This window comes from Rhea pennata, chromosome 2 (assembly GCF_028389875.1).
Source record: "Rhea pennata isolate bPtePen1 chromosome 2, bPtePen1.pri, whole genome shotgun sequence".
NCBI classification, from domain to species: domain Eukaryota; kingdom Metazoa; phylum Chordata; class Aves; order Rheiformes; family Rheidae; genus Rhea; species Rhea pennata.
The window spans coordinates 162,684,336-162,700,769 of NC_084664.1; the positions used below are offsets into that span (position 1 = coordinate 162,684,336).

The 16,434-nt window shown below is 47.7% G+C and overlaps 1 protein-coding gene across 3 annotated transcripts in view; it reads left to right on the plus strand.

Annotated features, from left to right (window-relative positions):
• The first annotated feature begins 514 nt into the window (after nucleotides 1-514).
• The window catches only part of RHPN1 (rhophilin Rho GTPase binding protein 1), a 41,598-nt gene continuing 25,678 nt past the window's right edge, over nucleotides 515-16,434 (plus strand). The window contains exons 1-4 of one of the 3 annotated variants that reach the window (XM_062570703.1): nucleotides 515-589; nucleotides 1,502-1,687; nucleotides 2,171-2,223; nucleotides 12,809-12,924. In XM_062570703.1, the coding sequence (XP_062426687.1) occupies nucleotides 12,890-12,924 (35 nt within the window). In that variant the 5' untranslated portion in view covers nucleotides 515-589; nucleotides 1,502-1,687; nucleotides 2,171-2,223; nucleotides 12,809-12,889. Of the gene's footprint in view, nucleotides 590-1,470; nucleotides 1,688-2,170; nucleotides 2,224-12,808; nucleotides 12,925-16,434 lie in introns of those variants that run through there. The other 2 variants (XM_062570704.1, XM_062570702.1) reach the window with 2 other exon arrangements.

Here is a 16,434-nt window from a genome sequence, read left to right on the forward strand (position 1 = left end):
CCCAGATGTTGCACAGGGTGGGGGCAAGGCCAGATGTTGCGCAAGGAGGTGTGCAAGAGCGCGGGTTCAACGCCAGGCTTGAATGAGGGGGCGCGCCCAGATGTGGCGGAGGCGAGGGGAGGCGCCCAGATGTGGCGCGGGGCGCCCGCGCGCGCACACGCGGGGGGGGTGTGACGGGGCTGCGCCCAGATGTGCCCGAGGGGAGGGGCCGCGCGGCTGGGGAGGGGCGCGCGCGCGCGGCCCCGCCCCCGCCCGTGACGTCCTCGGCGTTCTAATTCCCACCGTTGCCACGGGCGACAAGGCCTCGCTCCCCCCCCCGCCGCCCTCCCCGCTCCGCCCCTCCTCGCCTCTAACCGCCCCGACACCTGCCCCTCCCCTCCGCCTCCCCCTTCCCCGCGCTCCCATTGGGCGACGCCGCCGTCGATCCGCCCTCCGCGCTCTTTCCATTGGCCGCAGCCTCGCTTCGCCCCGCCCCGCCGCCCAGCTTATGCCCCGCGCCGTGGTCGGGGCCGGCTCCGCGCTCGCTCCTGGCCGGCAGCGCCGGGCTCGGGCCCTGCCGGTGCTGCCGCCGCCCGGGGCCGGCCGAGGGGTGAGCCCGGGGCCGCGCTGCGCGGCTCGCCCGGCCGCTGGGGCCGGCTCCGTGAGGGGGTTCTGGGGCGGCGGGGTTTGATCGGGCCCTGGGGGTGACCCCCCGCCCCCACCGAGGGGTTCTGGGGCGGCGGGGTTTGATCGGGCCCTGGGGGTGACCCCCCCACCCCCACCGAGGGGTTCTGGGGCGGCGGGGTTTGATCGGGCCCTGGGGGTGACCCCCCGCCCCCACCGAGGGGTTCTGGGGCGGCGGGGTTTGATCGGGCCCTGGGGGTGACCCCCCGCCCCCACCGAGGGGTTCTGGGGCGGCGGGGTTTGATCGGGCCCTGGGGGTGACCCCCCACCCCCACCGAGGGGTTCTGGGGCGGCGGGGTTTGATCGGGCCCTGGGGGTGACCCCCCCACCCCCACCGAGGGGTTCTGGGGCGGCGGGGTTTGATCGGGCCCTGGGGGTGACCCCCCCACCCCCACCGAGGGGTTCTGGGGCGGCGGGGTTTGATCGGGCCCTGGGGGTGACCCCCCGCCCCCACCGAGGGGTTCTGGGGCGGCGGGGTTTGATCGGGCCCTGGGGGTGACCCCCCCGCCCCCACCGAGGGGTTCTGGGGCGGCGGGGTTTGATCGGGCCCTGGGGGTGACCCCCCGCCCCCACCGAGGGGTTCTGGGGCGGCGGGGTTTGATCGGGCCCTGGGGGTGACCCTCCGTCCTGTCCCACTGAGGGGTCTCGGGGCAGTGGGGTTTGTCCCTGCCCTGAGGTGACCCCCATCCCCACCGAGGGGTCTCAGCGCAGTGGGGTTTGCCCCTGCCCTGGGGTGACCCCCCCCGCCCCCACCCCCATCCCACTGAGGGGTTTTGGGACAGCAGGGTTTACCCCTGTCCTGGGGTGACCCCCATCCCACTGAGGGGTCTCGGGGCAGTGGGGTTTGCCCCTGCCCGGGGGGAAGGCCCTGGGGGGGCCGGAGCCGTCAGCCTTCTGCCCCGGCCCCGCGGATGCTGTGCCGCCGGAGATGCTGGCCCCCGCCGAGGAGAGCCTGGCTGGCGGAGGGGATGGGGACGGCAGCTTCGCCCTCCTGCAAGCCCTCAAGAGCAGCAGCACCCGGAAGGTGAGGACAGGGGTGGTGGGATGCTGCAGGGGCTGAGGGGAGGAGAAGCACTGGCTGATGCTCCTTGGGAAGTTTTGGAGCTCTGTGTTGCTTCCTGGGCTCTACCTGCCTCCTCTAACAAAACAGGGACTGTCTTTGGGGCAGGTGGAAGTGCTTATGGGTGCTGCAAGGATGGATGGTGGTGCAGGTCCATTCTGGTCGTCCGACCTTGTTGGGATGTTGGGGAAAGGCCTTTCCATGGCCTCTGGGCTGTTTTGGTGCAATCGTGTTGATGCAGGATGAAAACTGGTCCAGTAGCCCATCTACGGAGGCAGCCCTGCATGGCTGTGTTACATGGTTTGTCATCTCTTAAAACTCATTCCTGCACCACTGCTTCCTCTGCCAACTCCTTCGCAAGCCTCCTGGTGACTTTTTTTTTAATTTTTTTATTTTTTATGTTTAATGCTCCTCTATTTTGGCTTTTTTCCTCCCTTTTGCCTGTAGGAAGCCAGTTCTGCCCAGCAGAGCGTCGTCTGTTCTCCCTCTTGCTGTTGGAGGTAACTGGCAGAGTGTTGTTCAAAGGCATGGCTTTCCCATACAGGCTGAAGCTGCATGCGAGGAAAGTCTGTGTGCCCACAGCCTGACTTTGTACACTTGTGCTTTTTGGTTGCTTAGTGTGTGTGTGTGAGCGAGCTGCCCTGTGAGATCAGGCTGATAACTCCCGTGGCGTCACTCGTTTAATTAGTAACGGCAGGGTGAAGTCAGCAGGGATTGTCCACAGGTTGCCACCGCTCCTGGTGCTCCCTGTGACTTTCCTTGGTGTCCCTCGGGTTTCGGCAGGGTATTGCACGCTCCTGTGACTGAGAGGGCTTTAAAGAGCACTGGTTGTTGTACAGTGGTGGTAAGGCAGGTAAACATTGGCTTCTAGAATTATTTTAAGTGTCTCCCATTAGCCCTGTCCCCCGTGAGGGAGCTTTGTAGACCTGCAGCGAATTTTCCTTGTAATCTGATCCCCTTTACAAGAATATAATTTTAAAAACTTGTTCTCCAACAGAGAGTTGCTGTGCAGCACTCTGTTTCTGCAGCTCTTTGGCAAGAAAAAAGAAAACTTTGCTCAGGCTCTGCAGGAGTTTTTTTTCCTGAGCAAGGGTTGAAACTGCAGCCTCTGCTAGACAAGGATCAATCTGATCTTGAGTCACCTGTGCTAATGTCTGGCCTTTCTGACTTCTGTTAAAGAGACTGCAACCTTAAACCAGGTTGGAGCTTACCCAGAGCCTTGTCTAAATAGCAGGTGCTACTTGATTAGCAGGACATCTTTTCCAATCTAGTCCACATATGGACATGCTGTTTTCCTTGTACGAGCAGTTGGTTTACACAGTTTGATTCTCTTGGATAGTAACACAGAAAAGAATGGCATAGGAAAATGTTGCAAACCATTGGGGGAGGGGGGGAAACTGGCAGAGGATATGCAGCATCTGTCATAACATGATTATTTTGTATTGAGAAAGCACCTGATTAGATTTCCTATTAGTGGTATCAGTTTAGGAAAGAAATTACTGTCGTCCTTGCTAGTCACTTTTTACATTGAATGCATTGGAGGCTGTGGATGTGACTGCTCTGTGTTTATTCTTTTTGCAGAGGATTAGATATCACTGTGGTGGTTATCTTTTGCTGGGGTTAACATTCTGTAGCCAAAGATTTAATACATCTGTTTCCTGCTGGCCCATGCAGCTGGCACCATGCCCTGTCTTTCATGACATGCAGGCAGCCCTGTGCTCCCCCTGTGATCTCCCCGGGGCTGTTGCAAGTTCCCAAAATGAAAGGTGTGGTTTCAGATTTGTGCAGGTTGAGCTGTTTGAAAAGCCAAATACTCTTATTTCTTTTTCCCCTTCTTCCCCTCCTCTCCCCCACCCGCTTTTGCTCAACATGTTAGCCAACAGCCAGGACTTTTCTTTGGGAAGTTTAAAACCTTAATCCTCCATTCATTTGTTAAAAGGCTGTGTGATGTAACCATATTCTCAATAAAGGTTTTAGAAGTCTTAGCTGGTAATGTCTCCCACAGGAAAACAGCATTCAGCTGGAGTGCTTTATGAGATTAGTTTCATGATAGTGACTTTTATGTATAAACAGATGTGGGAGGTGGGGGGAGAAACGTGTCTGTTGTGATATACCTGTTGTCTAGGAGTCACAGCGTACATGCTTAAAATGAACATGGTTGGGAGGAAATTATCCATAATCTTTTAAAAGAAGTATTTTCGTTTTCTTTTTGTGTATGTAGCAGTCTCCTGGATTTTTGTTTTGCTCTCTTTCCAACTCACTAATGCAGGCTAAACCAGGGTCACTTGGCCATTTGTTCTGTGTGGGCCTTGTTCAAAAACTCATGGACTGCAAAGGGTAATAGTAATCCCAGCTGACAGCTCTGACTATTGAGATAGTAATGCTTTCACACTATTCAGAATGATTTGGAAATACTATAGCAGTGTAGAGTTTGAAACTGCTGTAAGTTGCCCTACTTCACTGTCAGTTTTCCATCTGTTGGACTATCTTTGCAGACTCTGCTTGGAAACATCCCTTTTGGAGACAAAAAGAAAAACTTTACGTGTGCGTATGTTGAAAAACGTTACTGCTACTGAGTGTCTTCACGGTGCATGAAAGAGAGTACCTGCTGCCTTGAGTCAGAGCTCTTTAAGCAATTGCTTGATAAAACTTGCAAGGTAGGAGTGTGCTGAGGTTACAGCCTGAGGGCTGCAAACCCTTGATCTGTGACCCCAATCCCACAAGCTGTGTATCTCTGTTAATAACAGCGGTGGTTTGTATGCCACAGCAGTGAAGAGTGTCAGCACATCCTAATACAGCCTTCCACACTTCCATTCTGTAGAAGTTGGTGTGTCATCTTTGAGCTCCTACTTGTCAGCATACAGGAATTTGACTTTTTCTAAAGTATAGAGCTAGTGTTGATATTCTGTAATGTGTAATTTGGCCAGCTTGCACAGGATTCAAGAAGGAAGAGCAAATAGAGTTAAGAGGTGTCTTTCACGTGGAAAACTTGCATTTGTTCTCTGAATGTTGTCTGAACTACACTTGCTTTTGACTTCTGTTTCCTGACCCTTCCAACCTTTGAGCTTCAGCTGTTCCTTCATCATTCCTGCTGGAGTTCCTGGGAATGGTTCATGAGCAAAAATTGATGGTTTCCTTGTGCACTTGCACTCCTTTGCATGCTATTTTAATTGCATGGAATATGCAAACCAGCAGTGCTGGAAAGATTAGTTGCTCTGTGGTGTTGAATTCTGTATGAGCTTGTGCCTGAGACTCACTGAACTGAGAGCTCTGAAAGTTGGAGACCTTTAGAGTTAGCAACAAAATAAGTACACCATTGGCACAGTTTTTCCATTGCCTCTGAGCCCCAGTCCTATCTGGAGTTCCCTCTTGGATGACAGGGAATTTAGATGACATGAACCGTTCAGTCCACAAAATCTGCTGTGGCTGCCGGAGTATGCTATTATTTGAAGTGTTCCCTCATGGCGAATCAAACTGACTTGTCAGGCTCATTTTGTAGCCTGCTTTGCTTTGGCTCAATGTTTTATATCCTTGCTGCCGAGCTCCCTCCGCAGTATTTTCTCTGTGCTGGTCGTATTGTGCAAACAGAAGCAGCACCTGGGGTAGCTTTTGGAAGTAGCAGGGGTAGAAAGGAGATGAGACGGAGGTGAGTCATGGAGAGCCAGACTTGAGTAGATCTCTTGGGATTTTGTCCAAGAGGGGTATTTCTGCCTGGAGCAACTAACTTTTAGTGACTGATCAGTATGACGAGGGAACAAGACAATATTCGAGAGGTCAACTGAATGAAATCATCACAGGTTGTCTGAAGGTAGAAGTGAACCACATCCTGTTAGTTCCCTGGGGAAAGGTTGGATAGTAACACTTTGATGCTACATGACTGCCTCCCTTGAAAGAAAAAAAAATGTAATAACCTGTCTGTTCCCTTGAAGGGATAATTTATAAGATTCTTTTTAAGAAAAAATTCCCCAAGACTGAGGGTCGTGTCCTAGACTGCTGCATAATGAAAATGCTGAAGGGAGTTGGAGAGCTTCAGGGGGTATAGCAATGTAAGCTGAGCATCTTGGGTCACTTCGTTAAATCCAGCTGGGCTATGCTGAAGCGCTTGGCATCTTCTGAGTCAGGCCCTCTCCGTTTCCACTGCTCGGACTAATTCTGCTGTTTGATTTCCTGAGCTCTGTTTTTTGGCATCGTAAACTGTGTTGATCTTCGTTGTAAGATTTGATAAGGCCAACTTTTGGATCAACACCAAGAGTGAGTGAAGTTACGAGCCTGTGTTGTCTGGCTCCGAGTGGAGATACGCTGCCACACATGTGCGGTGTGTGATCTTGACTATAAATCTTAGGGCAGATAATTCTTATCTTAAGAATGGGTGCTACCCCACTGAAAAAGGAGGGAGTTATGGAAAATGCCTGATTTCTCTGAAACTCTGGTTCACCCCTTGCTGACACATACTGCTGGTCAGTGCAATATATGTGTGTGTGTGTTTATATCATGTGGTAGTGATACAGGACCAGCTGGTGCCTCACTATCCTACAGCATTATCCTATAATGTCTGTCCTTGGGCACATGTGTTTTATATACTTGGTAATGAATCTGCAGCCTAGGTTGGCACTACATGTCTCATCTTATTGTGGTATCTTGGATGTATCCTGTTCGTACATGTGAATTAAACATTTTGGTTTCACCAGCTGTTCTGTGGACACTATTGAGCCTTTCTAATTTGTAACACTCCTGGTGATGAGTGTTTTGTGACTGGAAAAAGTCTTAAACATTGCTGTGTGGTCCTTCCAGCTCTTCCATTTCAGTCCCTGCTCCAACAGTTGTGCTATGGAGACCTTTCATGATGCAGCCAAACTATAGCTTTACAAGTAGCTCTTGCTGGATTTCAGTTTAGGTTGTAACTAATCTCATAGCAACATATCCCTTTCTGATTTCTATTGAGTAGGTCCATGCCTGGTTTATACAAGCATGATCCTGAACTGTGTGCACTGCTGCAGACAAGGATTCAGTGGCCACTTCAGTAACAGAACTTGCATTTTCATTTTTCTGTTGCTTGTAACTGTAGCAGCACACCCGAGGATCATGTTTTCCTTTCTCAGATGTGTCATGCTGACAGCTCACAGCCATCCTTTGATTGCTTAATATGCTTGGTTTTTGCTGTTCCCAAGTTGCCTCCAGCTGCCAAGTGCCTATTTTCATAGCAGAAATGCTACAGCAGAAATCAGTCCCTTTGTGCTTGGCTTTGCTCTTTGGACTTGCTGGCATCCACCTCTTCCAAAGGGTGATTGCAAATTTGTTGAGTGCCAATAACAAAGCTGGAAGGCAGTGGCCTTCCTCTTGCACCAAGGGCACAAATTAAACACTAGGTGTGCCTCATCATGAGACGCATCTTGTCTCCTCTTCACAGTTACTGGAGACCAGAAGTGCAAAGTACATGTGACAATCATCTCAACAAACATTCCCTAAGGACTTCTTTATAAGAGAAAGCCTAACCATGTAATTGCCCTATTTAACACCTCACATGGACATTCATAAACTGGAAGAAGTGTTAGCTTTGGGAGTTAGCAGCACAACCGCATCATTGTATGTTCCCTGCAAAGGCAGAGAGTTTAAGCTGTCAGAAACTTTAAGATTGATTGTAAGGGAACAAACTTGTTTTGTCTTCCTCTGGAAGAGGCTCTCACCTCTTCCTCCTTGCCTGAAGGTATAGCCTGAGCACTTCTTGTAACATAGTTGTCCTTGCACATTGAGTGTTCGATGTGGTATTACTTGGCAGATTTCTTCTGAGCACAGAATGGCCTTGCTACAGTAATACTGGCTCTAATCCTCCTTTGTCAGAAGCAATAAACTTTAGAGCGGGATACAAGTTGTGTAACTTAATGACCCACACCTCATTTGTTTTCCTGGCTTTCTTAACATATGTTGCACTCAGTGCACATACACTCTGTGCTGTTCTGACTGCTTTATAGGTGCTACACAATTTATGGCCTCTTGTTGATGGAGGAGTTCAGTGCTCACTTTACCTAGTTTAAAGCCTTTTAAGATGGAGTTCTAAAATGTCATGTTCAACCTGGCTTTTCATTTGGCTGCTTCACAGGCACCCAACTTTATTCTTGTACCAATGTCCACAGGTATGCCTGAAAGCCCAAGAAACTGTTTGAAAATAGCATGCTTTTTTTCTCCTGATCTTGAAGGGTTTATCTCAAGAGTTTGTGCAGAGGAGAATTAAGCAAGCAAGTAGGTGGAAAAAAAGCAGAGTGTGGGGAGATCAAGTGAAGTCCCTAAAGGCAGCAAGTCTGAAGGCCCTGACTTGACATCCTCTCAAGGCTTTGATATTACATCAGATGCTCTAATACCTGACTTTCTGGTAGCTTTTTGCTGCTGGCTTAAAAGCTTGCATGGGAATTGATAACTGTCTCATTAAATCTGTTTGAAAAGACAGGCTGTGTTCAGCTGGAACAAAACCTTGTGGTTGTACAAATGGCTTAGTTTGGCTCTTGTGGGGAGAAGTCTGGGCAGATCTGAACACAGTGCCACCCTGATGTTGGAGTGTCTGCTCCCCAGCTGTACCAGGGCTTGCAAGCCTTCCTGGAAGGCAACTCCTTTGTGTGTGCATGGAAAGCCAAAGTGATTGAATTATTATGAGTGCTTCTGTGTTCAGATACTTGAGCAATGGTCTCTCTGATCAGCTTTGCCTTCCAAAGTCACTTTGACACTAGTGACTTGAGTTTTGCCCTCCTCCTTGGTGCTGTCTCAAGTTGCATCCAGGAAAAGTGAGAAACTGCCAGGTTGATTAATTATACCCCTTAATTGTTTGTAGTGAAGAGATTTTAATGCTTTCTTTGAATGTCTTGTGGAGCCATCCTGATGGCTTTTCATGCCATTCTGCATCTCAGTTCTGCCATAGTTTTCCTCCTGTACTCTTGTCTTACCTCCAGACAATATCTTGTCTGCAGCCGAGTGCTTGGCACTCCTACATGGTTTGGGGTTGTTCTTCTACTTGTGCCTTTTTCTTCCGTGATTTGTCCTTGACAATTCTTTGGGTCTCATGCCCATACACTCATGTAGCTTTTGCTTCTCTTCCCCAATAAATCCTAAAATCCTCTGACTGATTCCAACTAAACTTTTCGAAGTGTTAGAGCGGTCTCAAAGATGATGAAAATTCCTGTAGGAGGAATAAGAACTGGAGGCTGAGAAGAAAAGATGCTTTCCGCCTCCCTCCCACACAGGCCAAGGGAAGGCAGGATCTCTGTTCTGCTGCCTTGTTCCAGGCTTTGGGCTGACCACAGCATTTCTGTATGCTACTGGTGTGGGGGAGCTGCCACTGAGATTGCAGGCAGGGAGCTGGAGTTACTGTGGTATGGGGGAGAATGCTGCAAGGAACAGGCTTTTAGCTTGCTTCTCTGAGCAGCGTATATATCGTTCCCCCTCCGTGCCAAGGATTTGCTGAGGATGGCTGTTAGTGCAAATCCAGAGTTTAGCTTGACCCAGTAAGAGATTTTCTCCTTGTCCTCTCCAAGCTCAGTACAAGGTCTCTGCTTCTCCAGGTGGACTCTGGAGCTGCAGAAGCACAGCTGGCTCTTTTCTCCTTCCAGCAGTGCTGCAAGATGGCCAGTGCCTGGTTTTCTCCAACAGGTTGAGAAACTGCTGTTGAGCTTGTCCTGCTTTGCTCTGATTTTTTTTTTAATGGCTCCTGGAGACTTGCAGGCTCTGGGGAGAGAGGAGGTTTGGATCCCATTCACTTGCATGTATTTGGATATGTTTGTGTACACCCGTTTGGTTTGCATGCCTCTGGAGCTGACAAGCACAAGGCAGCTGTCGTCTATAAATGTGATGGGTTGTTGAGACTAATAAGCAGCCTTTTCCTTAAGCAGCCTTTTCCTTACTACTCCTTTTCCCCCTTTTGAACCTACATACAGCAAATTACAGTTTAATGTTGTGTGCTGTATGGGGAAACAGGGTTGAAGGCAATGTTTGCAATCTTTAAATGCTGAAAGAAGCACTCCTAAAATGCCTTGGAATAAGTTTGTATGAAGAGCTCCTTTCCAGCCATCCTTCTCAGTGTGCATGACCAGGTTAGTTCTGAGCTCAGCCTTTTCTGCTGCCTGTATAACAGCCTTCCTACCCTGTTCTTGTCCTGCTTCTGCTGCTTTGAAAACTGAACCTCTGTTTTGATTGCAGGCCTGCTGGTTAAAAGCAGTAAGTCAGTGAACAAAACCACTCTCTGACACTCATGTTGAGGCATCCGCAAGTTCTGAGTTTCCTTTTCAACCAAATCATGAGCCTCTGCACCCCTCAAATGGGCTGTACTTCATTCTTTGCAGGTTCTCTTGAACATGGTTGCCAAGAGAGGCTTGTGCTGTCTGCTTTGCTGCTTGGTATTTGGATTTGAATAGCACTTGCCTGCTGCTTGCAAGTGCCTTTTTCAGCTATCATCCAACTTGTTCTCTTTTGAGAAAACCTGGTATGATTTACCATTGGTGTGGGGTTCCTCATCCTTCTCTATTTTTCTTTCTTTCCCCAGGGAGAAACTCAAGAAATTGAATGTGTGCAGGAGATGGATGGGTTCCCCCATAGTGTATCTAGAAATTGGACCTTTCAGATGAGAGTATTTGTTCCTCTGACTCTTAGAATTGAGATTTGTGCAGCAGTTGGTGTTACCCTTAATGTCCTATTTAACTGTTCTTCTAGAATAATCACAGTGTTGTGCTTCCAGCTTGCTCCTTCAGCCTCAAGTAATTGCAACAAATTCATGGATTACTGGAAAACACTAAGCCTGTAGATTTAAAGACCAGATGGAGTGACTTTGATTCCTCAGTCTCTATTGTCAGATTTGACCTCATACTTGGTACACTTAAATGAAAATTTCCGTGTTATCCCAGGAACACTTTTGAACTGGACACCTCTTGTTTGACTGTGAATATGTTCAAAATAAATTGTTTCTTACAGATGTTTAGCCTGAATCATGTTTAAAACACAATTTTTCATTCCCTACAAATCAAGGCAGGTCTCTTATGTTTTCTTTTTTGAGTGAGGAAGAGTGTGGGTTTCTTTTCTCTCTCTTTTTTTTTTTTTTCCTTTCCTACCATTTTAGCATTCTAGAAAAAGCACTTGAATCCTTTCTAAGAAATTACTTGTTCTTCCCAGAATCTCCCTGGGAGGATATGAGATCCTCAGTATTCCTAGAAATGTGACCAAGTGTTGCCAAAGCCATTGGATGTGAGACTGTTGCAACCCATCCTGCTGGATTTCCCAAGCAGCACTGCCTTTTAGCATGGTAGGAAAAAGTGGCCTGGTGAATCTCACCAAGGGTTTCCTCTATGTAGATGAATTTAGCGGAGATGCTAGTTTTGGACTGGACAAGAGCATGGACTATTGGAAACAGTAGTCTAGCAGCACCCTGTAGAGTCTCTTAGATGGCAAAATCCCTTCTTAAGGTGAAGGGGTCCCCAGCAATGATGAGGGAGGTAAAGCATAGTGTCAGTCAAACTGAGGATTGAGGTTCTCTAAGGGAAATTAGAGGTTAGAGTAGTAGCTCTAACTAGTAGTAGCTCAGTTTTAGTGCTATAGTGAGTCCTTAATACTGCCTTGAAGGGATCTGCCTACAGTTAGAGGAGGCTCTGCAGCAGATCGGGGTGAGGCTGCTGTGCTCCTCAGACACTTAACATAGAGCATTTTGCATCCTTCTATTGGTCTTGGCAATACTGCCAGCATCAAAGGCATGCACTTTGCAGTGGTGTGAGGAAAAGCAGGCTCCAAGGTCTCCATCTACCTAAACTGACCAGCCTTCTACCCTTCCAAATGGGCTTTTTATCCAGGGAGCTCTTAGGGGTCCGTTCCAGCTGTCTGAGCTGTTCCTTGCACAATAGAAATCGTCTGTGCTTGGGTAGACCTTTTGTGGCACTGTTTTCAGAGGCCCTTTTCTCAGCAGTGTTTCTGCTTGGGGCATCCCGTAGTAACCTTTTGCCCTTGCAAGACAGAAGGATATTACCATCTGTTATTTCCTGAAGTTAGAGATTAAACATACTTCCCTGTCTGCAGGAAGTCTGAGCTGTAGCAAATGAGGCAGGGATGGAATTAATTTACTGCTTTGTGTGACTTGCTTCTCCATCACGTGAACTCTTGACTTGCTGCTTAGACCTGATTCCTCTGTAGCCAGCAAGAGTTGTGAGCACTTGTAAATGGCAGGATCACATCTATTTCCAGGATCACATCTATTTCCAAGCTCTAGGGTTTTGTTGAGCTCATTTGCAGTATGTCCTCAGGATGGCTGTCTTGCCATCTGGATACAGCACAAATGTTAAGACCCTGGAAAAGAGATGTCTAGTTTCTGTATTGCTTCACTGTTGTATCTGGGAAGCTGTTTCCAAGTACCTAAGATTGTTGGAAGCAACAGGCAATATTAGGTGATAAAAACTTTCTCAAAAGCTGTGCTGCTTCCTGGGATGCTGGACTCAAAATACCTTTGGTATGCAGCTCTCCAGGGCCGTACAACTGCATAAAGCAACAGCGCATCTGAAATATGGCACTACTAGCGACATTCTTAAGCGTAGTTGTCTGAATGGCATTGGTCTAGTGCTATGGGGTAGCAAATCTTCTGAGGAAATCAGGGTGAAGAGGACGTTCTTCTGTCCCTAGCTATAGCAAGGGTCTTGCCACGTGCTCTCCTGCAGCACGCATCTAAACCCCCTACAGAGTCGGCGGCTGGCTGCTGTGCGGCGATCTGTCCCCAGGCTTCAACAACGCATGTTGCTCCCTTGTGCCAAACCTGGCTCTGTTCTGCTGCAATTCGAGCTTGCTGCTGCTCCCAGCCACAGCTTGGAAACGAGTGTGGGAGGGTTGTATCACAAGCCTGCAGCCCTTGTCACCCTGAACTTTTTATCCCCTAATGGCATTGTCTTGGCTATTGTGGGAGACAGCAAGAAAGATGATCCGTGTCCACAGGAAGAAGCGCAAAGCCTCCGTGCATCATGTGTTCACGGTGCTGCCTGGGGACGATGCAGAACCGGGCAGGCCCACAGGTGCCTGGTTATGGGGAAAGCTGCTGTTGTGCTGTAGTGAGACTGTGATACTCTTTCTCAGCAGGGCTGCGATCCCTTTGCACAGACCCAGCGCAGCAAGCTGCAGCACCGCCGTGCCCGAATTAACCAGCAGATCAACAAGGAGATGAGGATGCGAGCAGGGGCAGAGAACCTATTCCGGTGAGTCCTGCCGCCCAGAGTGTTGGTCTGGTCCTGGGGGGAAACATGGTCTCACGCTGCAGGGGGGAAAGGGGATGCAAAACTGTGTCATACTGTGCTGTGTAAGCCGTCGTTTGTCCAGACAGCACCTGCTATTTTAATGCTTGTTCTGGGAGAGAGGAAATTTCTAGTTTATTGCTTTTCGTTTTTTTGAGACGCAAGTTCATCTCCTGCTTGGATGAGGCAGACTGTCAGACCCCAAAGTGCACAGGAAACAGCTGCTTTCTACTCTGATAACTCTCCTATGTCTTCCAAGTGCCCTCCTCTGCCCCAGTGTCACTATAGACAGACTTATCTCTGCTTTCTTTGGCATGCCTGATCTCCTTTCTTCCGATCTGTTCAGCTGTTTTGCTTCTATCCCACAGGCTTTAGGAAGAACTTATCCAAGTTACCTAGAAGACACTCCATTATATCAGTGTTTGGGAAGTGATGGATGCTGTCACTCCTGTGGCTGTGTCTTGCTCTGGGTTTGCTCTATTTTTTTCCTTGACTTTGCAGCAACTTTCCTGAATGCGCTTGCACTTTTTTCAGTGCAATACTGATGTTAAGCATCTTTACCATGCTATTGAATAGTAGCTACTATAATTTCCTGGAAGCCTGTTACATATCAGGGTGCAAGTGGATGAAATAGTGGAAGCAAATGTTGAATTGGGATTGAGCTCTGAATATGTAGGTGCTGTTTGATACCCCCAGCAAGTTGCTCAAATTCAGCTGTAGCAAAAATTGTCCCGGTACTTCCACCAGGGCAGAATCTGTCTGAAAGCTCACATATTACATAGCTTTAGTCCAGTGGGAGCCAGGAGCTCTTCTTTCCTGTTAGGAGGATGCATGCATGAGGTTGTGCAAAAGCTGAAATGTTTGAATGGCTTTCAGATTGCAGCTGGTCCAGCTCAGGTAGATCCAATTGGTTACTGCCTTCCCCTGCAGAGTGGTCATGATAGAAGCATGATGCATGTGCAGGGTTTTTTCAAGCTATTTTGTCTTTTCTAGCTGAATTTTTTTTTTGTTGTTGTTGCTTTTGTGTACATCATGTCTATATAGGATATCTGAGCAGACCTGCCCATGTGTGCACACAGGGCAGGTCTGTGTTAATACAAGATAGTGTCAGAAGGCTGCTCTAAATTTGCTTATGAACAGACTCTCCAGTTGTATATTTTATACCACCCTGGGTATCACTTTCCTCTTCCTAAAAAAAATAATCTAATTTTATTTCCCCAATTTTATCAGTTTGAGTGATAGCATTACTGATGCATGCCTGTTGCACCTGAAAAAAAAGGAAGTTATAGCTGTACCAATGACCTTCAGCAGGAGACCTCATCTTACAGGCAAATGAAGTCAGCAGTGGTGCCCTGAAGAGCTCTGATCCTGGGGAAGTTGAGGTGCCGGCCTTGATCACCTGCAAAAGCCAGGTTCTGGAGCTGTACAGCTGCCCCATTGCATCTAGTGCTTTAGTTGGTTGGGAACTTGCAAACTGTAAAACTACCATGCCTCATCTAATTAAAAAGGCCTTGAAATCCTGATGTGTGAGCCATTCTACACAACTCCCCTTTACAAAAACAAGGGGAAATGTGCTGCCTTAGCAGGAGCGAGCCTGGTTATGGTTTTTGGTGTAAACAGCATGAATCAGAGCTGCACGGTGCTTGCTGCTTTCCATGAAGGATTTGGAATGTGGGCAGCAAGCGGCTTCCCTCCTCCCGTGCAGTGCGAAGGAGAGCTTAGAATAATGCAAAACATGGGCATCTTAATTACTTGTCCAAGGAGGGAAGGGAACACCCCTAGCAGGGCAGAGGAAAAATGTACTGATGAGGCATTTTATTTTATTATTTTTTTTTCTGCTGGATCAGCAGTCTGAATGTCCCTTTTGGTAGCAGCAGCTTCTCTTTCTCTCAGAAGTTGACTCTGGCCAAGTAATATGTGAATTTCTGGGCACTTCACATTTCAGAGCTTGTGAAACTGGGCAATCTGGAGAAGAATCAAGTTTGTCCCTGAAATTAAGGGTGTGGGGGGGGGGGAGGGAAGGGGCGGGAGGAGAAATTATGTTGTAAGACTCAAAGGGTGGTTGTTCAAGAATTCTAGGCTTGGGCTGCTCTGAGATTTCCTTTAAATCTATCTGGGCAAATGTTACATGCAAACAGGAGAAAACCAATTTGCCAAGCTTAATGCAGAGTTTGCAGCTGGAAATGGGGAGGCAAAGAAACCAACGTGTTCAACCTATAGTCAGGGAGGCGGGAAAAAAAAAACAGATGTAAAAAGAAAAACTCCACTTCTGAGTGATTCTATTTGGTATATCAGTCCCCTTTCCTGAAGAGGTTGCTATGAATGGTGTATTGGAAAAATGCACGTGGTATTTGCTCAACTCTGTAAGGGCTTTTGTTTGCTAGATAAATAAATGGGCAGAGGCAGCGGAAACCCTTTCCATTCTTGTACAAATACTGCAGCTCAGCTAAGTAATCAGGGAGATAAAGGTGTCGCCAGTATACCAATTTCTTTAATTTTTGTAAAAAAAAGTTCAGAGTTAGCAAAGCAAATCTTTAGTGACTTTAACAAAGAGGTTGATTAAGATATATGGACTCTATGTGCTTGTAAGGAGATCAGTGTGTGCGCTGTGCAGACAGCGTGAGCCTAGGTAAGTGCAAATTTGCTCCAAGCAAACTTCACCATTGATAAGCAATGACTGCTCACTAAATTACCTCTGTGAAAGGTACTGTGTTCTCAGTTCCTGCAAATGGCACTTGTAGAAGGCAAACTGAAATGCCTAAAGCAAAACTAGACCCTAAAGTCAAAGTCCAGACTTGCAAACATTCACTGTCTGAACTGGATAACAAGCAAAGCTGCCTTGGAAGGAAAATAAATAAATAAATAAAATATATGCACATGCATAAACCTGCAGAGTAAAATCAGGCTTCTGAGGCTGAAGACTCTCTTCTGCTTCAAAGGAGGGGGTGAAAGCACTGATTAGAAATATGTAATGGTTATGCACAGATGTAACTGATATGAGTCAGTTATAAAACAGCACATAGAAAACATAGCTTTTGTTAACATTAAAAAAAATGTTGCTGGCTGAGAGCCAAAAGGAAGAATTTTATTCAACCCTGTAATGAAAGAGATGTGCCTCTGCGTTCTAGAGGAACTACAATATGTGAAGGACAAAAATGGTAACTAAATACTGTTATATGTGGAAAGGGGATGGCCACTGTGTTGATACTGTACAAGAAATTGCAGAAATGCTGAAGGATGTTTAAATGAAAGTGGCTGTGGAGATCTTTAGACCTGGTCTGGTTTGGTTTTGTTTATTTAAAAGAGGGAAAAAAAATATGTATTGGTCTCTTGGGAATCCCAGTAAAGGAGGGGCAAAGAGAGGGATACTAATGGGCCAGAGTTTTAAAAGAAAAATGGTACAGCCCCGTAGAGTGTCCTGAGCCAGGTCAGGGCAAGGCCACTGAAGGACGCTATCAATAAAGAACGAGTCGA